At 36.7% G+C, this 23,893-nt stretch overlaps 1 protein-coding gene across 3 annotated transcripts in view; it reads left to right on the top strand.

Annotated features, from left to right (window-relative positions):
• Positions 1-23,893, top strand: part of TBX1 (T-box transcription factor 1) — a 57,197-nt gene that overhangs the window by 12,659 nt on the left and 20,645 nt on the right. For 2 of the 3 annotated variants that reach the window (XM_089672481.1, XM_089672480.1), the window contains 4 exons: positions 2,328-2,691; positions 9,432-9,533; positions 14,164-14,335; positions 16,457-16,612. In XM_089672481.1, coding sequence (XP_089528607.1) covers positions 2,328-2,691; positions 9,432-9,533; positions 14,164-14,335; positions 16,457-16,612 — 794 coding nt within the window. Of the gene's footprint in view, positions 1-2,276; positions 2,692-9,431; positions 9,534-14,163; positions 14,336-16,456; positions 16,613-23,893 lie in introns of all 3 variants that reach the window. The other variant, XM_089672482.1, reaches the window with a different exon arrangement.

The raw sequence follows: 23,893 nt of genomic DNA, 5'->3' as shown, positions 1-23,893 counted from the left end.
ATATATCACCAATCGTGACTAGTGTTATATGTAGACAGATTAATACACACACTTGATCAATGTACTTTAAATTCATATATCACCAATCGTGACTAGTGTTATATGTAGACAGATTAATACATACACTTGATCAATGTACTTTAGATACATATATCACCAATCGTGACTAGTGTTATATGTAGACAGATTAATACATACACTTGATCAATGTACTTTAGATACATATATCACCAATCGTGACTACTGTTATATGTAGACAGATTAATACATACAATGATCAATGTACTTTAGATACATATATCACCAATCGTGACTAGTAGACAGATTAATACATATACTTGATCATTGCACTTTAGATACATATGTCACCAATTTCTGTGGACAGAATAATACATACACTTGATCAATGTACTTTAGATACATATATCACCAATCGCGACTGTGTTATATGTAAACAGATTAATACATAACACTTGTTGCACTTTAAATACATATATCACCAATCGTGACTTGTGTCATATAGACAGTTTATTGTATGCATTTGACCAATGCACCTTAGATACATACATCACCAATCGTGACTAGTGTTGTATGACATATGTGACAGATTCATACATACACTTGATCAATGTGCTTTAGATACATATATCACCAATCGTGACTAGTGTCATGTGCAAACAGTTTAATGTATGCATTTGATCAATGTATCTTAGATACACATATCCCCAATTTCTGTAGACAGATTAATACATACACTTGATCAATGTACTTTAGATACATATATCACCAATCGTGACTAGTGTTATATGTAGACAAATGAATGTATGTATTTGATCTATGTACTTTAGATAAATATATCACCCATCGTGACTATGTACAGACAGTTTAATGTATGCATTTGATCAATGCACCTTAGACACATATATCCCCAATCGTGACTAGTGTTATATGACATATGATATGTGACATTTTCATACATACACTTGATCAATGTACTGTAGATACATATATCACCAATCGTGACTAGTAAACAGACTAATGCATACACTTGATTATTGCACTTTAGATACATATATCGCCAATTTCTGCAAACAGATTCATACACTTGATCAATGTACTTTAGATACATCTCACCAATCGTGACTAGTAGGCAGATGAATTCATACACTTGATCAATGCACTTTAGATACATATGTCACTAGTCGTTTCTAGTAGACAGACTAATACATACACTTGATCAGTGCACTTTAGATACATATATCACCAATCGTGACTAGTAGACAGACGAATGCATACACTTGATCAATGCACTTTAGATACATATGTTACCAATTTCTGTAGACAGATTGATTCATACACTTGATCAATACACTTTAGATACATATGTCACCAATTTCTGTAGACAGATTCATTCATACACTTGATCAGTGCACTTTAGCCATCTATGTCATCAATCGTGACTAGTGTAAGATGTAGACACCTTAACCCATTCGCTGCCAGCTCATCCCTCAACTCCCACAACCAGAAGTGCCCAGTATCACATATCTTGGGGTAAAAGACCTACCATTGCAGCTTCCATCTCAATGTGCTTACCATTGTGATTAGCAGCAATATGTCACCTAGGAGTAGGAGATAGGCAGGGAGGAGCAGCTCAGTGACCTGTCCTTCATGGTCTACTAGGGAAGGTATGGAGCCAAGGTGGAGGGATGGGGGAGGGGTGGGGTGACACCTCATTGGTGATTGCTGTTTGCTTTTAGCGGAAGAAAATGCCCAGTTTGTTTAGTTGTGGATGGAGCTGCACACAAGTGTGTATATCTATTGTTTAAACAATAGGAAGGGGAGGTCTGAAGGCAGAGAGAGGAGGGGGTGTACCAAGGGGAAGGCCTTATATAACTGCCCTGAAAAGTGGGTGTCAGGAGGAGGAAGCTCTGTTAAGAAGAGGCACTTGTGTGTCAATCATCCCATCAGGGTCCCAGAGGCGAGGACAAGGCGCATTACCTGCAAGCTTCCACCGTGTACTTATCTCCCTAGAAGTAGGAAGCGGTTTGGTGTCGGGAGGAGGGGAGGCCCAGCCTCCAGATAAGAGGCAGCCAGCTCTGGGCTCCTGCAGTGCACAGCTCGGGCCCCAGCAGGAAGACATGCCCCCAGACTTCCCGGGACTGTAGGTGACCCCGGTGTGTATGCTCGGAGAGCCCAGGACGACTCGGCACCCCTTGCATTGATTTCTTGTGACACTTTGATGCGCTCCCCCTATTGATTCTTTGGAATGATTTCAGCCATCTCCAGCCCCTGGCTCACCCAGCTCTCTCACTTTTGCGATGTTGCAGCTTTTACAGCGAACAGCCTGAGCAGCCTGAACGCATCGGGGGGCTACCACCTCTCCCCGTCCCCGGGGGACCCCTACAGCCAGCATGAAGCCCACTATGAGCCGTGCTCCGCCGCCCAGCACTCCTACAGCTTCGGCCCGGCCTCCAGCCACCCGTGTCCCGAGCCCGAGAGCGGAGCCTCGTCCTCCAGCTGCTCGTCCTCCTCCACCCCGGGCGCCGGCGGCGGCAGCAGCACCGGCAACGGCAAGGCTCCGGTCAAGAAGAACCCCAAGGTGGCCAACATCACCGTCCAGCTGGAGATGAAGGCGCTGTGGGATGAGTTCAACCAGCTGGGCACCGAGATGATCGTCACCAAGGCTGGAAGGTAAGCCCATCGCCATCTCATTGATTGTACCTGTGCCATTGGAATCTAGAGCTAGGGGATCGTACGATCAGCTTGGAGCGTGTATGGCCAACTCAGCCTTGTGCGGTGGCCTCTACCTGGATTCTGTCACTGGCCCTGGTCTTCCTCTGCAACCTGCTCCCTGATCAGTCCAGGACAGGACTTCCAGGGCCTGAGAAGGACATGGGGGTGGAAGGCTGGGAGCTAGCTATGGAAAATCTGACCAGTTTAGAAAGATGATTTCATAGAGACGACATTTCACGCTGGAAGGACCACCATTAGCTTGCAGATCGCTAAAGCAAAAAATCAATATATTGAATTTATAAATACATATATTTATTTAAACATAGGAGCTTCCTCACCTGCTAGATCGGCCAGTGACTTTCACTGCTGGGATACAGTAGACACGTCCATAGACTGAGCCTGACTTACTAAAGTCACAACTGGAAATTCAATCAGCAGCTAGCCAATTATCAATCATCAATTAGACAATTATCAATGATCAGACAGCCAATTATCAATCAAACAATTATCAATGATCAGATAGCCAATTATCAATTAGACAATTATCAATGATCAGATAGCCCATTATCAACGATCAGTAAGACAATTATCAATGATCAGATAGACAATTATCAATGATCAGATAGACAATTATCAATGATCAGTTAGACAATTATCAATGATCAGTTAGACAATTATCAATGATCAGATAGACAATTATCAATGATCAGATAGCCCATTATCAATGATCAGTTAGACAATTATCAATGATCAGATAGACAATTATCAATTAGACAATTATCAATGATCAGATAGACAATTATCAATGATCAGATAGCCCATTATCAATGTTCAGTTAATAATTATCAATGATCAGATAGACAATTATCAATCAGACAAGTATCAATGATCAATTAGAAAATTATCAATGATCAGATAGACAATTATCAATTATCAATTAGACAATTATCATTGATCAGATAGACAATTATCAATGGTCAATTAGCAATAATTAGCGAATTGTCAATGAACAGTTAGCCAATTATAAATGATCACGTATCAATGATCAGATAGCCAATTATCAATGATCAATTAGACAATCATACAAAAAAAAAAACACCCCAAAAAAACAAATTCCATTTTCCTAATTTCAGATTATATAATGAATTGGACTGATTAATTAAAATAAATCTATGATGTGAACATCCCCAACCCATTGTCAGTATTAGGGGGCGTGTTAGTACAGGGTGTCCCTAAAGTCTGGACACAGGCAACATGCATATTGAGAAAAAATAACATATTTCTTATGTGTCCAGAGTAGATCCATAAAGTGAAAGGTTGACCCAACAGCTTGTTTACTAACAGAGATGTTTTCATTTCATTGCTGGAATAAACTAAGCACAGATACATAGACAAAGGAGTTGGCAATTAAACCATCAATTACCCAGTTATCAATGATCAATTAGCCAATTATGCAAAAAAAAGCAAAAAAAAAATAATTTTCCTCATTTCATCTGCACATTAGATTAGATTAGAATAAAATTATTAGATTTAAATACATTTATGTATGTAATATATTAAAATACATTTAAAATACATTTATGTGTGGAGATCCTCAGCTCCTTTAGTAAGCCATCCTCTCCATTAGGGCTTGTACTAACAGATCCATAAAGTGAAAGGCTGACCCAGTCCCTTGTTTGCTAAGGCCGGGCATACATTATACAATTTTCTTGTACACTTTTCCTTTAGATTTACCACAAACCATATAATATGTGGTCAAACCTAAACACTTTCAATGTGTATACAGTCAGGCAGGTCATTCTACTACATAGTTGAAGGTAAATCTAAAAGAAAACGAATAAGAAAATTATATAATGTATGGCCAGCTTAACAGAGATGCTTTCATTTAATTGCTGGAATAAACTAAGCACACATTCATAGTGAGCCGAATTTAGAAAAGGAGTTGGCACTGAAACCACCAATTAGCCAGTTATCAATGATCAATTAGCCAATCATGCAAAAAAAAAAAACAACAATAAAACAAAAACAAATTCCTGTTTGCTCATATAAAATGTGATTAGATAAGTACAGTGAATTTCTTGTGTGAAGTTCCTCTACTCCTTTAGTAAATCATCCCCAGTATTAGGACTTGTATTGGAAGATCCCTAAAGTGAAAGGTTGATCCAGCACCGTGTTTACTAACAGAGATTCTTTCATTTCTTTAATTCCTGGTGAAATCTCCGCCACCACCCAGGCACACCAGTATAAAGACCCCTGGGATTATTGCAGAAAATGGGAGATCTCTGCTTTGTGGAGTGTGGGCTGCACAGGACAGGACTGGATAAGCTGGTGTTAAAACACAGCCACAGTTCCCACGTCAAGGAGGCTTTCAGGACAATGGCAGAGATCAAGACACGCTGTGGATTCCTTACTTCAATGATAGACTTCTTTCCCCTGTATTACTCCAAATCCTACTGGGTGTTCATCAGGTTTATAGCTCCCTCGATTCACAAAGTCACAGATCTAGTGGTAATGGATAGAACATGCTTCCAAGACTATTGTCCCTATCACAGTGTGGCGAGCCCATTTCAGATCTACAAAAAAAATATTATTTTACATTCATTATTTGAAAATAAATTTTAATTGGAACCCAGCTATGATCCTCCCCGAAATTTAAACCACACATGGGGAACAAGATTTATAGGTGACAGCTATACACTCCAAAAACTAGATATACTGTTCCCCATGTCTAGTGGCAATGGAATCTTTGCCGTGACATATATTGGGGGCAACTGGTGCAGACTCCAAGTGTGATCATAAAAATATATAAAAAATAAAATAAATACAATTTTTAAAAAATAAATAGAGAGAGAACTATGTAGAGTGAGAGACTGATAAAGGAGTATTTCCATATTTCCACATATCTATCTATCTATCTATCTATCTATCTATCTATCTATAGAGAGAGAAGTATATGTAGAGTGAGAGAGTGACTACTTACTAAAGGAGTACTTCCATACGTCCATATATATGTAAGTTACTCCTTTAGCAAAACAGTCTTTCGCTCTACATATACATCTTTCTTTCTATTTCTTTCTTTCTCTTTCTTTCTTTCTTTCTTTCTTTCTTTCTTTCTTTCTTTCTTTCTTTCTTTCTTCTACCTGTGTGTGTGTACGTATATATTAAAATATGAGAAAAATAGATAAGTATTTATTTTAAAGATACAGCACATATCATGAATGGATAGATAAATAAATTAATAGATAAACGTGTGTGTGTGTGTGTGTGTGTTTGTGTGTGTGTGTAAAACACATGTATTTTAGGCAATTATATTTTTTCCATAAATCCACGTTCATGAAAATAATAATAATAGTAATAATACATTTTCATTGTTATAAATGCCATCTCCGAGCCATTTCCCATCACCAGTTACTGGTGTTTATGGGTGCTAAAATAATAAACAGTATAAAATGATAATACAAATATATGTTATATCATTTCCTACTATACTAACCTAATATATATTACCCCACTTAGCATACCTAAGCTTGTTCTTCGGTGTTGCCCAAGTACAAATAAATGCTGTTTAATTCACATATAAATATTTTGCAACCAATTATGCAGTATATAAATATTTTATCTTTGTAAAATTGATTATCACATTTATAAAGAGACATACAAAGATTATTGCATATGCTAGTTTAAAATGTAGATCTTGCTTGTGCTTAAAATAAAATAAAATGTTCAGTACTGGTAGTCAGAGATCTCACTATTATAATAACTATGGGGTCACAGACCCTGAAATGTGATGTCTCTTGTCCGGGATTAGCTCGTTACATTTTTGTAGAAGAGAAGGCTAGAACTTCCCAGCACCTGGCCCAGTTCCGAGGCTGCAGAGTCACTTCTGTCCCCTGCACAAGCCTGGCTGGAGATGTGACCTGAGCCTGGCTTGGCATTCAGTTCCTCTGTTTGCTCATTTTCCCCCCTCGAAGCTCAGAGTAAATATTATTCCAAGTTACTGAATCCAATTAGTTCACAACAGGTGATTGAGCAGAATGGGTCACTTTAGGAGAGGGAGATAGGAAAGGCAAAAAAAATGCATGACATGGGGGTTGAAAAATGTTCTTTTAATTTCACACCACAGCCATGTACAGTTGGGGCTCCTAGCCGGCACTCAGGATTAACCCTTCCAGCCCCTGCTGTAAAAATGAGCTCCATCTGACGAAACAACAGGGACACCCTAAATACACACACATAGGAGGGGGGCCATTCAGCTAAAAGTGCCGGCATGGGCCTGAACACTGCAACTCTCAGTCTAAGGAAATCTAATCAGGGTCACACCTAGCAAGGACCGATCTACTTATTACATTGATAAGGACTTGGCACATCTGTAACCCTTTCCTGCTTTTGGATCACCCTGGGAGCCCCTTCCCAGCTGTTTTCAGAGCTGCCTTTTGTTACTATTTGGGGATATCTGCAGGAGGCGAAATATATAAATAATCGACAATTCAGCACAGGGTTTCTATTGTTTGTTAACACACAGGGATATTAATTGTGGCCTAATAAGCCTTAATCAAATATTACCTAAAAAAATACCACTGCTTCCCAAAGTAATTATACTACATATAGCTAAACAAAATACACCAATGATTTTGCAGGCAACCTAAAATATAGAATACACACAATACAAATTAGTATGGAAAATATATATATATATATATATATATATATATATATATATATATATACTTCTCAAGCTAAATGATTAAATAAATACAAAACAAATAAACAAAGCACAGAATATAGTATATAACATGACAAATTAGCAAAGAATAGAATATATAATATATCGTGACTATAAACAACCTCTCTCTCTCTCTCTCTCTCTCTCTCTCTCTCTCTCTCTCTCTCTCTCTCTCTCTCTCTCTCTCTCTCTCTCTCTTTATATATATATAATTTATATATTAGGTATAAGATAAAAATCTGCCTGTTAACTGGCCATAAACTATGTATTACAAGTTGCAATTTAAACATAAAGAAACAATGTAGTATATGAAAGACACCATAACCTTTTTTATACTGTACATATACTGTATATGGTACATCTTTGCAACTACTCACTAATAGCATTTTTTTTTTCTTATTATATATATATATATAACAATAAGAAATATATATATATATATATATATATATATATATATATATATATATAAATAAAATGCTATTAGTGAGTAGTTGCGTAGTTGCAAAGATGTACCATATACAGTATATGTACAGTATAAAAAAGGTTATGGTGTCTTTCATATACATTGTTTCTTTATATTTTAATTACAACTTGTAATACATAGTTTATGGCCAGTTTACAGGCTGATTTGTATCGTATACCTAATATATAAATTAAATATATAATAGAGAGAGAGAGAGAGTTTTTTTCTTATTGCAATATATATATATGTGTGTGTGTGAGAGAGAGAAAAAGAGAGATTCAATTTTGCATTAAACATACAATGATAAACGTACACTGCAGAAATGTGTATATATAAATATATAATATATATATATATATATATATATATATATATATATATATATATATATACTTTTTTGGTAGTATGATAATTTCCATTAAAATAACAAATTATATTTTCCTTGGTAAGAAAGATAAAAATCATGTCAAGTGTCAATTTTTTTTATAACAAATCAACACATACAGAATAATAAAAAAGAAAGCATAAACAAAAAAATCTATATGGTATACATATGCATTTGATTTGTTTTTTCCTCTGAAGGTATCTCTAGGCTCTCCCCATGCAGTAAAAGAGGCCAGGTAGACAGATCGGGTCGAGTAGTAGGGTAATGAAATAAGTCCTTGAATAATTCACAGAGGGACCGGGTCAGCAGCCCTGCCATCTCCAATTACCAGGCAGTAAATCCAGGGAGAAAAAGGGGGACCTGGCCATGGGGACTGCTGCCATTGTTTAGGGCCAGTCTTCCAGGAATGTGTGACATGACATCTTGTTACATTCGGAGCTCATGGAAACTTGTTTGAGAGGTAAATTAGTTAAAAGCGCCATTGAGAAATGGAAATGAGCAGGAAAATGTGTGTTGTGTGCAGCAGGTCTGTCCTTCCCTGCATTGTTCTGCTGACACTCCAGTCTGAGCAATGGCCTCCATGAGAAGTCATTCATAGGCTGGAGAAGGACACCTCCACATTCCTGCAGTGTCTCCACTTCTCATCCATTCAACCTGAGAGCATCCCCTCCACATCCCCAGTCATCAGCACATATGGACACTTCTAGGGCACACCATTCACTATTGCACACATTTTTCCAGATCTGGAAAACTCCGATCTCAATAAGGCATGCCATGGCAGTCAAAATAAAAACAGCACTTGAGAGATAAGGCAGATTGCTGTTATCAGGGAGGATACACTCAGTTTAGCCTGGAGTAAGTTAGTGGCTGCTCTGCACACGCTTTGAAATGGATACCAATCCTCGTACAAGTTACAATTAGAGGCTTTTCAGCGACACTCATCAATCTAGAGCCATGTCAGGGAGCGGAGATGAACGATAGAAATACGATTGCCTTTACAAATAAAAAAAGAATTGTCCAAAACCCAATGGCAGCTGTACTGATGAGCACATTGTAGTGGGCCTGACAGGCGCTGTCTGGGTGACTTGTACACTGCTGACTGGTCCTTCTTTTCTCCCTGACAGGCGGATGTTTCCCACCTTCCAGGTGAAGATCTTCGGGATGGATCCCATGGCCGATTACATGTTGTTGATGGATTTTGTACCGGTGGACGACAAACGTTACCGGTGGGTGCAATAAACATTTTTATTTCCTAATGAAACCTTTCAGATACACACAAATACAGACTACTAATGGGTGCAATTATTAATATGATTATAGATACATACAAATGCAGATCACTGTACGGTGCAATTATTAGTATGATTATAGATATATGCAAACGCAGATCACTGTAGGGTGCAATTATTAATAGGATTATAGATACATACAAACGCAGATCACTGTAGGGTGCAATTATTAATAGGATTATAGACACATGCTAATGCAGATCACTATAAGGTGCAATTATTAATATGATTATATATACATACAAATGCAGATCACTATAGGGTGCAATTATTATTAAGATTATAGACATATGCTAATACAGATCACTATAGGATCCAGTTATTAATATGATTATAGATACATGAAAATGCCTATAGGATGCAATTATTAATATGATTATAGATACATGCTAAAGCACATCAATGTACGGTGCAATTATTAACATGATCATAGATACATACATATGCAGATCACCGTAGGGTGCAGTTTTTAATATAATTATAGATACATGCAAATGCAGATCACTATAGGGTGCAATTATTAATAGGTCCATAGATACATACAAATGCAGATCATTATAAGGTGCAATTATTAATATGATTATAAATACATACAAATGCAGATTACTATAGGGTGCAATTATTATTAGAATTATAGACACATGCTAATACAGATCACTATAGGGTCCAGTTATTAATATGAATATAAATACCTGGAAATGCAGATCACTATAAGGTGCAAATATTAATAGGTCCATAGATACATACAAATGCAGATCACTATAAGGTGCAATTATTAGTATGATTATAGATACAGTATATTCAAATGCAGATCACTATAAGGTGCAATTCTTAATATGATTATAAATACAAACAAATGCAGATTACTATAGGGTGCAATTATTGTTAGAATTATAGACACATGCTAATACAGATCACTATAGGGTCTAGTTATTAATATGATTATAAATACATGGAAATGCATATCGCTATAGGGTGCAATTATTAATATGATTATAGATACATGCTAAAGAAGATCAATGTAGGGTGCAGTTATTATTATGATCATAGATACATGCAAATGCAGATCACTGTAGGGTGCAATTATTAACAGGATGACAGATTCAGACAAATGCAGATCACTCTAGGGTGCAATTATTAGTATGATTATAGATACTTGCAAACACAGATCACTATAGGGTGCAAATATTAATAGGTCTATAGATACATACAAATGCAGATCACTATAGGGTGCAATTTTTAATAGGATTATAGACACGCTAATACAGATCACTATAGGGTCCAGATCACTATAGGGTGATTACATGCTAAAGCAGATCAATGCAGGGTGCAGTTATTAATATGATCATAGATACATGCAAATGCAGATCACTATAGGGTGCAATTATTAATATGATTATTGATACATGCAAATGCAGATCACTGTAGGGTGCAATTATTAACAGGATGACAGATTCAGACAAATGCAGATCACTCTAGGGTGCAATTATTAGTATGATTACAGATACTTGCAAACACAGATCACTATAGGGTGCAAATATTAATAGGTCTATAGATACATACAAATGCAGATCACTATAGGGTGCAATTTTTAATAGGATTATAGACACGCTAATACAGATCACTATAGGGTCCAGATCACTATAGGGTGATTACATGCTAAAGCAGATCAATGCAGGGTGCAATTATTAATATGATCATAGATACATACAAATGCAGATCACTATAGGGTGCAATTATTAATATAATTATTGATACATGGAAATGCAGAAAACTATAGGGTGCAATTATTAATAGGTCTATAGATACATACAAATGCAGGTCACTATAGGGTGCAATTATTAATAGGATATAGACACATGCTAAAGCAGATCAATGTAGGTTCCAATTGCAATTATTAATAAGATCATAGATACATACAAATGCAGATCACTATAGGGTGCAATTATTAATATGATTATTGATACATACAAATGCAGATCACTGTAGGGTGCAATTAATAATGTGATCATAGATACATACAAATGCAGATCACTGTAGGGTGCAATTACATGTGCTTTAATTGAGACTGTTTGCTTTTTTTACTCATTGGAATTCTGTTACTTACTAAGAATATTATTGTCAGGACAGTGTACATGTATGGTAAATAGAATTTGTTGTGATTTCTAATAAGAGACATTTTCCTCCTATCATTCCCCTTAATTAAATATATATACACTGCTCACATGTCTTATATCATATATACTATATCATTTATTATATGATGCTCTATTAATTACTCTCTAGGTAGGTGCAATTTATTTTATACTAGGTTCACTTTAGGGCAAGGATACTTATTAAAAAATGGCTGAAATAAAGATCATAATTGTACCCTTCAGTTAATGCTTTGTACATTTAGCATTTTATACCAAAAATAATTAGGAACAAGTATAAGTATTTGTAGTGTATTCCCTAAAATGGAATTTTTAGAAAAAAAAAATACTGTTAAAACCCAATATGGGATATTTCAGGTAACCTGGTCCCTATCAGGGGGTACTTTCATATTTTCTTACAGATATATATTATATACAGCCTCTATATATTATTAAACGGTAAAGGAGTCATTTTTTTTTTTATCTAGGCCAGGATCACATTTTATACAGGAGAAATATAAATTCATTTTCTGTTTTCAGTCTGAATTTATTAAAGATTTTCATATAAACAAGGTAAAATAAATTCCTATTCTGCATTCTGGTTGGGGGAAATGGCTTTATTAGTCAATCATCCCTTTGTGATTTATTGCCCTCAGCAGAGACAAGATATATTATGCTGTGTGGTCTTATGAATGTAAAATTCTCTATATGATCAGTGTGTGTTACCGACAACCCTTTTATTTCACAGGCAGAATTCTGTTACTTTAAATGACAGTTTGATATATGAATTGTAGTTTTTTTGTCGCTGCTTCAGCCAACATATGTTAGTTTTAAATAATTTCCCATAAACTGGCTGATTGTTTGAAACCAACCTGGGCAGAAAAAAAAGAGGACCATATGATAATAGTAGCAGCAGCAGTTATTATTAAAATAATAATATAAAGACACGGGGAGATTTACTAAAACTGGAGCACTCAGAATCTGGGGCAGCTGTGCATGGCAACCAATCGGCTTCTTACTTCAGCTTGTTCAATTAAGTTTTGGCAATAAAACCAGGAAGCTGATTGGTTTCTATGCAGAGCTGCTCCAGATTTTGCACTCTCCGGTTTTAGTAAATAACCCCAGCTGTGTAGCAATCAGATTGTCAGATCAAAAGTCTGCAATCTGGAAAAATAAATGGAAGGCTAAAATCGGCTGATGATTTTACTGTGGAAGTTGATGATGTAATTAAAGATAAGACAAGGATAATGTCATATATTAGGATTGGAATAAACATTTTGGGATCTCCACATTCCTGTATTTGAGACATCATTTTTGGAAACCGTAACTATTGAATATATAGGTGTCCTTTTATGACACAGAGAATAGCTGCGATTCAACGGATCTCAGCTATTCTCTGGTCATTCACAGTTTATAACACTCAGGAGATCCTGTCAGCCCTTCTCTGGAGATCTGTGTTCTCCGTCCAGATTCTCCAGCCCAGAGCTGGAGAATCAGAGGGACCGAAAACTAAGCAGAGATAATTTACCTCTGCTTAGTAAACTGGTCTTTTACTATAATCTGGAGAGATTATAGTAAAATGAGCCGTTTTTCAGAGTTTGTAGACCGTTATCCAGCGTTTGGAGACCGTTCTCCCTTCGTTCGGAGAACTGCTTCATAAACTGCATTCACAGGAGAACTTTGTTCTCCGAGAATGCCGGAGAACTGAGCAGCGATCTATTACCTCTGGTTCACAAACGGACACCATAATCCATAAAAGTACTGATCTGTTATTTCTTTGGAAGAAGCTTCTCCAGGAACATTATTATGTCATGTCCCTGGGTGGCTGGAGAAGGCCAACAAGTTATTTCACTGAAAACACATGTTTATGGAAAGTGAGCAAAAAAAAACGAGGATACAAGAATACATTGCATTCATTAATAGTATAGCAATAATGTGAATATATTAACACATTCTATACTAAAATAACTTGCAGCAAGACACAAAACACACTCACACATTCCGCTGATGAAGATTATTACTATTATTATTGTTGTTGTTGCTATTATATTATTATTATTATTATTTTGTTGCTGTTATATTATTATTATTTATTTTTGTTGTTGTTGCTGTTATATTATTATTTATTTATTGTTGTTGTTGTTACTTTCTCCTTTACTAAAGAATTTGGGAATCTTTGCACAAAAGAAATTGTGTGAATTTTCACTTTAAGATGAAATGAACTGATAGTGGAAGTGACTGTTCAGAGATTCTCCATTCCTTTAGTAAAATCATCCTGAAAACCTTGAAACCCCCCCCCCCCCCTGGACACACACACACACACACACACACACACACACACACACACACACACACACACACACACACTGGGGGATGACATGCAATGTAATATGTTGCTGTGGAGTGATGACATGGCCTTGCTCTGTACATTGTAGGTATGCCTTCCACAGCTCCTCTTGGTTGGTAGCAGGCAAAGCTGACCCGGCCACCCCCGGGAGGGTACACTATCACCCGGACTCCCCAGCCAAAGGCGCCCAGTGGATGAAGCAAATCGTGTCCTTTGACAAACTGAAACTGACAAATAATTTGCTGGACGACAATGGCCATGTGAGTGTGACTTGGGGAATTGGGGGAACAAGGCTGAGACTCTCATCTCTCTATTAATCTGATATATTCATCTGGGCACCCGACACCACTGGAGCTGGGGGCTGATAACTGAAAACATATGTAGGGTTACAATTGCTGGAGCTTTGTACATTTTCATATATATATATATGTGTGTGTGTGTGTATATATAAACACACACAGACACACATATTATATATATATATATATATATATATATATATATATATATATATATATATATGTATGTATATATATATATATATATATTCTGTTGGCTTGAGGTTAATAAACGACCAGCCCAGACTTAGCATTAGGATCCTAAATCTGATAGGCTGATATATGAAAGGAGTTGGGAATCTTCAATCAAAAAAAAAATGAAGGAAAGAAATGTAAAATTAATTAATTAATTAATTAATTTACAAAAAAAAAAAAAAAAAATTATATATATATATATATATATATATATATATATATATATATATTATAATCATGTAGCACGCATCTGCACATGATTGGACCTTCAACCGGAATTTGCTTTTCACCTATTTGGATAGTTGAAGTGAATGACAATATCATTTTTAGAGTGAAGAGTCTTAACGCCTTTAGTAAATCAGCATTATTTTGTCATAGAGATGGTTAGTTGAATACAGAGGTGATTTCTAAATAAAGAATTTCAGTAAATAAAGAAACAAAAAAGATATGGGCAGCACACTTCTCAGAATCAGGCAGTTCCCATTGCAGGGATCCCTCAAAAAAATATTCTATGATTTGGAAACAAAAAGGTCCATGTTGTAAGATCGTTTGGTTAACACGGGCAGCAGTTTCTGGTTGTGCACTGCACTTCCAGCCAACAAATCACACATCCGAATAGCAATTTCGCAATGACAGTTTAAATGACACGACAATCAAGGAAACAATGCTGTTACTAAGAGAAAATAGAAGTCAGATCAAAACATGTGTAGCAAGTGTAATAAATGAGTTATTAGAAGACAGTGCAAATACTGTGTGTACACATAAATAAGCAATCGGTATACAGCACCTGCTTATTGCTACCACTACTACTGATTATGATTATTTTATTGTTGTTATTATTATTACTATTACTAATATTAATACTACTACTAATAACAACATTATTATTATTATTATTATTATTCCATTAACGAAAATGAAGTTTCCTTATTCTTCCTATTATTATTATTAGTAGTAGCATTGTTTTGCTGTTACTGTTATGATGATGAGTGTTGTTGTTATTATTATTATTATTGTTATTATTATTGATGGTAATAATATTAATAACAACAAAAATAATAATAATATGGATTTCAGTTAGTAGCATTTTCTTTTTCTTCTTTATTATTATTATTTATATGGATTACTATTATATTGTAGATAGTTTGTTTTCCTGAATAGAATGATGTATTACACTTGCTTCCAATGTTTCCATTTGTCTTTTCTCTTTGGTAACAAATAATCATAGAGGTTTATATACTAAAACTGGAGAGTGCAGAATCTGGTGCAGCTGTGCATGGTAGCCAATCAGCTTCAGACTTCAACTTTGTTTTGACACAAAAAATAACCTGGAAGGTGATTGGCTACTATGCAGAGCTGCATCAGATTTTGCACTCTCCAGTTAGTAAATCCGACTCTCCAGTTAAGTAAAACTTAGTAAACCATCTTCATATTATTTCAACTTGAACATTCTCATTTTTGTTTGCATACTAAATAAGTGCCACAACCAGTAAATGTGTGGATTATGTGCATATGTACGTGATCATTAAATATTATATCTTGATAAGGAAACGTAAAGATGGGCAGAAGGATACAAAGGTGACCAGGGCAGAGTCTAGAGTAGGGTACGGCAGTGAGGCAGTTGTCCAGGGCGCACAGAAGATGGGTGCAAAGTAAATATTTGGAACAAAAGTGAAGAGAATGCTTTTGAGTTCTAGTCGATAAGCAGCCAAGTAAATCAGATGTTACAATTATTGCATCTTGCCACAATCACTGTCGTTTTGGGAAATCTAGCCTAGAAGAATGCTTCGTTCCCCTTGTGTGTAGTCCTGGAGATTGAGGGCTAATGATAGCCGTGTATTCCTGCAGATCATTCTGAACTCCATGCACAGATACCAGCCCCGATTTCATGTGGTGTATGTGGACCCCAGGAAGGACAGCGAGAAATATGCAGAAGAGAACTTTAAGACGTTTGTGTTTGAGGAAACCCGATTCACCGCAGTGACTGCCTATCAGAACCACAGAGTGAGTATTTCTGGAGTTTATTACCGCTTCCAATGCATCATTTATCAGAGCCTTCCCAATGATGGATGATGGCCTGGAAAAGGAGAGGGAGGGGGATCCCTCCTAACTATAATGCCGAGCAGCCACTAGCAGCAGTACACAGCTCGGAGGCTGGAAGAAAGGAGAGCCAGGCGTTTACAAATAAATAGACTTTTCCTTTTACTGTTCTCATTTTCCAGCGATCAATAAGGACATTGAAATGTGTCAAATTCACTTAGGAAAACGTTTCTTTGGAGAAAGCAAGGGGAAGTCTGGGCTTTTCTCAGATTGATGAAAAAGGCAGAAAAAAGTCAGGTACAGAAGGCAGGAACATGTCTATGTATTCTCAGGTATAGAAGGCAGGACAATGTCTATGTTTTCTCAGGTACAGAAGGCAGGTCAATGTCTATGTTTTCTCAGGTACAGAAGGCAGGACAATGTCTATGTTTTCTCAGGTATAGAAGGCAGGAACATGTCTATGTATTCTCAGGTACAGAAGGCAGGACAATGTCTGTTTTCTCAGGTACAGAAGGCAGGACAATGTCTATGTTTTTCTCAGGTATAGAAGGCAGGAACATGTCTATGTATTCTCAGGGACAGAAGGCAGGAACATGTCTATGTTTTCTCAGGTACAGAAGGCAGGACAATGTCTATGTTTTTCTCAGGTACAAAAGGCAGGAACATGTCTATGTTTTCTCAGGTACAGAAGGCAGGACAATGTCTATGTGTTTCTCAGGTATAGAAGGCAGGACAATGTCTATGTGTTCTCAGGTATAGAAGGCAGGACAATGTCTATGTATTCTCAGGTATAGAAGGCAGGACAATGTCTATGTATTCTCAGGTATAGAAGGCAGGACAATGTCTATGTATTCTCAGGTATAGAAGGCAGGACAATGTCTATGTATTCTCAGGTATAGAAGGCAGGACAATGTCTATGTATTCTCAGGTATAGAAGGCAGGACAATGTCTATGTATTCTCAGGTATAGAAGGCAGGAACATGTCTATGTTTTCTCAGGTACAGAAGGCAGGACAATGTCTATGTGTTTCTCAGGTATAGAAGGCAGGACAATGTCTATGTTTTTCTCAGGTATAGAAGGCAGGACAATGTCTATGTTTTCTCAGGTATAGAAGGCAGGACAATGTCTATGTATTCTCAGGTATATAAGGCAGGACAATGTCTATGTGTTTCTCAGGTACAGAAGGCAGGAACATGTCTATGTTTTCTCAGGTACAGAAGGCAGGACAATGTCTATGTTTTCTCAGGTATAGAAGGCAGGACAATGTCTATATTTTCTCAGCTACAGAAGGCAGGACAATGTCTATGTATTCTCAGGTATAGAAGGCAGGACAATGTCTATGTGTTTCTCAGGTATAGAAGGCAGGACAATGTCTATATTTTCTCAGGTACAGAAGGCAGGACAATGTCTATGTATTCTCAGGTATAGAAGGCAGGACAATGTCTATGTGTTTCTCAGGTATAGAAGGCAGGAACATGTCTATGTTTTCTCAGGTACAGAAGGCAGGAACATGTCTATGTATTCTCAGGTATAGAAGGCAGCAACATGTCTATGTGTTTCTCAGGTACAGAAGGCAGGACAATGTCTATGTTTTCTCAGGTATAGAAGGTAGGACAATGTATATGTGTTTCTCAGATATAGAAGGCAGGACAATGTCTATGTTTGTCTCAGGTACAGAAGGCAGGAAAATGTCTATGTTTTCTCAGGTATTGAAGGCAGGAACATGTCTATGTTTTCTCAGGTACAGAAGGCAGGAACATGTCTATGTTTTCTCATTTATAGAAGGCAGGACAATGTCTATGTGTTTCTCAGGTACAGAAGGCAGGACAATGTCTATGTTTTCTCATGTATAGAAGGCAGGACAATGTCTATGTGTTTCTCAGGTACAGAAGGCAGGACAATGTCTATGTTTTCTCAGGTATAGAAGGCAGGAACATGTCTATGTTTTTCTCAGGTACAGAAGGCAGGACAATGTCTATGTTTTCTCAGGTATAGAAGGCAGGACAATGTCTATGTATTTCTCAGGTATAGAACGCAGGAACATGTCTATGTGTTTCTCAGGTACAGAAGGCAGGACAATGTCTATGTTTTCTCAGGTATAGAAGGCAGGACAATGTCTATGTATTTCTCAGGTATAGAAGGCAGGACAATGTCTATGTTTTTCTCAGGTACAGAAGGCAGGACAATATCAATGTTTTTTTCAGGTACAGAAGGCAGGAACATGTCTAAGTTCTTCTCAGGTAAAGAAGGCAGGACAATGTCTATGTTTTCTCAGGTACAGAAGGCAGGACAATGTCTATGTTTTTCTCAAGTATAGAAGGCAGGACAATGTCTATGTGTTTCTCAGGTACAGAAGGGAGGATAATGTCTATGTGTTTCTCAGGTACAGAAGGCAGGACAATGTCTATGTTTTCTAAGGTATAGAAGGCAGGAACATGTCTATGTGTTTTTCAGGTATAGAAGGCAGGACAATGTCTATGTGCTCTCAGGTATAGAAGGCAGGACAATGTCTATGTTTTTCTCAGGTACAGAAGGCTAGACAATGTCTATGTTTTCTCAGGTACAGAAGGCAGGACAATGTCTATGTTTTCTCAGGTATATAAGGCAGGACAATGTCTATCTGTTCTCAGGTATAGAAGGCAGGACAATGTCTATGTTTTCTCAGGTATAGAAGGCAGGACAATGTTTATGTTTCTCAGGTATAGAAGACGGGCAATGTCTATGCGTTTCTCAGGTATAGAAGGCAGGACAATGTCTATGTTTTTCTCAGGTACAGAAGGCATTAACATGTCTAAGTTCTTCTCAGGTACAGAAAGCATGACAATGTCTGTTTTTCTCGGGTACAGAAGGCAGGAAAATGTCTATGTTTTTCTTAGATATAGAAGGGAGGACAATGTCTATGTTTTTCTCAGGTATAGAAGGCAGGACAATGTCTATGTGTTTCTCAGGTATAGAAGGCAGGACAATGTCTATGTTTTTCCCAGGTATAGAAGGCAGGACAATGTCTATGTTTTCTCAGGTACAGAAGGCAGGACAATGTCTATGTGTTCTCAAGTATAGAAGGCAGGACAATGTCTATGTTTTTTCTCAGGTATAGAAGGCAGGACAATGTCTATGGTTTTTCCCAGGTATAGAAGGCAGGACAATGTCTATGTTTTTCTCAAGTACAGAAGGCAGGAAAGTGTCTAGGTTTTTGTCAGATATAGAAGGCAAGACAATGTCTATGTTTTCTCAGGTACAGAAAGCAGTAAAATGTCTCTGTTTTTCTCAGGTATACAAGGCAGGAATATGTCTATGTTTTTCTCAGGTGCAGAAGAATGGGATAATACTGGCTACACACTAGTAGATTTTCAGATGAAAATAATGATACGTACATTTGTACAAACATTCTTTGTTCATTCGATGAATGGACAAATATCTTTCTAAAATGTTACTTGCTTTTAACATTTGATTTTAAAATTAATGTAATTCTCAAACTAAAACCACATGCACTGTCTGAAAATGTGTTAATTCAAGAAAAATTTTTCTTACAGCTTCTTTGAATTTTCTCCTCACTGGTCAAAAATTAATGCCGATTTGACCCCAAAAATGATTAGAAAATCAAACAAACCTTCTTAAAACAAAAAATTTTGAATGAAAATCTACACATGTATGGCCAGCATAAATCTGTTCTTCTCAGTTAGCCGATGAAGGTAGGGAGCAGTTTGTGGTTTTTCTCAGATAGGTGAGGAAGGCAGAGAGAAGTCTGCATTTTTTTCTCTGTTTGGCCTCATGCACATGGGTGTAAAAAAACCCTGCTTTCACAGTGTTTGGCATTTCTTTTTACACCTCTGAACACAGCTGCATGTTAGCTAATGTGCCTATGGACATGCAGGTGTTCATGTAGGTATGTGCGTATAGTGTTCAGGGGTGTAAAAACAAAGTCCCAAACTTGCTTTCGCAGAGAAGCACTTTTTATGCCTAAGCATGCGTAAACACCTATAAATGTGCACAAATGCATGTAAACAAGCATTAACTCATTCTATTGGCTAGAAAAAAACTGAATATTCTAGGCAATAAAAATTAGTTTCTCTGCATACGCCTCTAAACGCTATGCACATATAAACACACATAAATGCAAATAAATAAGCACCAAAACAGCTTTTTGTAAGCTGGATTTTTCTGCCAGTTCCAGATCCAGTGTTTCGAGGAGTTTTTCAATAAGCCTGTGTGCATGAGGCCTTAGGTATAGAAGGCTGGGAGAGGTCTGTGTTTTTTTTACTGTTGAATGAAGACGGCAGGGAGAATTCTGGGTTTTTCTCAGATAGGATGAAGCCTGTGTATTTTCACAGTTCTATGTAGAAGGCTGAGAGATGGTTGTGTTTTTCTCAGCTAGGTAAACTTTAGTTTAGTTTTATATTTGTATATGCAAAAATGGAGTTTTGCACTGTTGTATTGTGGAATGGCTAAATCCAAATTGATGGGAAGGATTGTATGGTAATACATTATAACAAATGCCCTCTACTGCAGTTTTAATTAGTTTTAAACTTTCTCATCTATACTTTATTGCTATATTTAGCCCCATTTGTAAATTCCTTGCAAGCCACTGATGAAAAATATGAGAAAAAGAAAATAAAAAACAAAAAGAGATTAGAGAGGTTCTTATGTAAATCAACTTGTATATGAGGGATTTGAGCACTCCTCCTCTCTGTCCTAGTAGCAGTAGTATAGATGCAGCAATCTATGCTGTTAACAGGGTGCCTAGAGATGCTGATTGTCCATCTGCTAAATCACTTGGCCATGTAGAGCAGGAAGTGGGGAGCAGAGGGCTCTGTCACTGATGGACATCAGGAGCCAAAAACTGCAGAAATTCAGTCACTAGGAAATAAAAACAACTCTGAAGCCCAGAGGGATACCATTACCTATGTAAACCCTAGACCCACTCTACTTTGACTTCTATGGCTTCCCCACTGCGAAATGTCAATCAAATTGTGTTTGGACAAATCTGCTTTTCTGTTTACCTAGATGTGCCAATCCCCATGTACAAACCTAGCACAAAGGAAGTGCCCATCACTGGTCAATTTCCACTAATATAATCAGGTAAACAACTGCAAATAAAGCAGCAGGAGCCTGTCTTTTCATCTGAATGGGTGCAGGTTTTTGGTAGCACTGTAAAATATTAAATAAGCAAGTTAGATCCTAATTAGACTATTCTTTTATTAATTTTTTTTTTAAATAATATTATTATTTCTTATTTTTGTAATTTTTCCTTTATTTTTTATCATTTATATTATTTTTTTATACTATTTTATGATACTTTTTATTTTTTATTTCTTTTATTAACCCTAAATAGGTTATTTTTGGTTATCACATTCATAATATTATTATTTCTTATTTTTGTTATTTTTTATTTATTTTCTTCATTCATATTATTTTTTATACTATTTTATTATACTTTTTATTTTTTATTTCTTTTATTAACCCTAAATAGGTTAATTTTGGTTATCACATTCATACTGGAAGGTTGCAGAGGGTATAAAAATATTAGCAATAGGAGGCTTATAGCACATACATAAGCACACAGCTCCCCAAAGCCAAGAGATTCAATAAACAAGTGAACTGAGGCTCATTGAGATCAAGGCTAGGCATCTGCGCAGTCAGGAGCAGCAGGGACTGCTCCCATCTATGAATGCTGTGTGCAGATTTTCTTAGCACAATCTTACAGGTTTGCAGGGAAAGAAGTGGTGTCTGCAGAGCTCATGTGAGGTTGGCATTTTCCTGATGACCTGGGACAGCTGCTCTCTTTCTCTCTCCCCCTCTCACTGCCTCTCTCCTGGTTTCTATCACTTTGACCTCTAAGTCTGAAACTGTCACTGAAAGGACTTAAAGTTTGTTTTTCAACCCATTCCGGAAACTCACAATCACATACTTTATCCACGGATTTACTTAAATATAGAAAATGCCCTGCCTTGTCCCAGATGAATTAAATAAATACACACGTATGATTTAGCCAGCGATTTGTCTTAGCTGTTCTGCTGGTGACCCATCGATGTAATGTGGCGTATTCTTACAAGTGCATAACACACCCTCCTATTCTCCCAGCAGCTTGCCTGCTTTCTCCTCCAGCTAGCGTTACAAACATTTTTTTTTTAACTTAAAGAGAAGAACCATATGTTCCTCTGCAGATCACCAAAACTGCTTATTCAGACCATGGGCCACTAGCGGTTAAGCTGTATGTAAATTGTCAGGTTATGGCAATATAGACTGCTTCAGCTTCTGTATTTATTGGGTCATGGGTTTGTCCACATAGATCAGACGATTTCTCAATTTTTACCAATTTCAAGGGTTTGATGATGCAGTTGAAATTTACAAGTCTGCAAAAAAACAAAAACCATTATGCTTAAAAAATGATTGCTTTGTGACATTTGAGCGATTTTCCACGCTGTCCTTCTTTGCTCTGATTTTGTTTTTTAAATCAAAATCACAGTGACTATGCTGTTTTCTTCGATCGACAACATCTCTTGTTAACAAACGGTTGCCACAAATGAGTTTCCACCCTGTCGGTTTGCTCGATATTTGCTAGAGTACCAGTTGATCAAAACAAAATATAATTCTGTCTAGGGCCAGGCTAAGTCTCAGGAGAGTTTAGAGGAAGTTTGGCAAAGACTTAGTAACCTTTATTGAAATAAACCTAAGTGAACACAAGGTCCTAACCCTAAATTGTGTGATTGTTTTATGAGCTGTATTCAGTTTGGGTAGTTTGTGTCTGATTTTTGGCACTTTGAACAGTACCTGTTATCTTATAGATTGTAAGGGTCCTGGTTTTTAATGGGCAGATTTATCAAGCTCAGTCATTTGTTTCCTTACATAAATGTGCATTTTTCTGAATTTATGAAGAGTATCTTGGCAATATATTCAATGTTCAGAGGCTGGAGTTTACTGCGGTGCTAGATGTTTTGCTTTCTTGCATAATCAATAGGTTTTGAATATTTAATAATGTGTAGGGCAGTAATACAAAATTCAGAATTTTACCTTGCACATGAATGGATGATTGAAGTGAATATGGCTTCCTTTTATCCTTTTTTCTAAGTGAATATTCTTAATTCTTTTAATTCTTTTAGTAAATTAATGTCATCATTTTTTGTTGATATCTATATTTAATACAGTTCTAAAGGAAAATTTTGCGGGGACTTTGACATTTTTTCTATTACATAAATCTGCCAGATTGTCTGCATTTATGAGGTCTGAGTGGGAAAAAAAATACAC

Source organism: Staurois parvus, unplaced genomic scaffold, assembly GCF_062004578.1.
Source record: "Staurois parvus isolate SC_StPar_1 unplaced genomic scaffold, SC_StPar_1.0 ptg000129l, whole genome shotgun sequence".
NCBI lineage: Eukaryota > Metazoa > Chordata > Amphibia > Anura > Ranidae > Staurois > Staurois parvus.
Note: the sequence above shows the minus strand (reverse complement) of the source record. Positions and strands in the feature narration are given on the sequence as shown.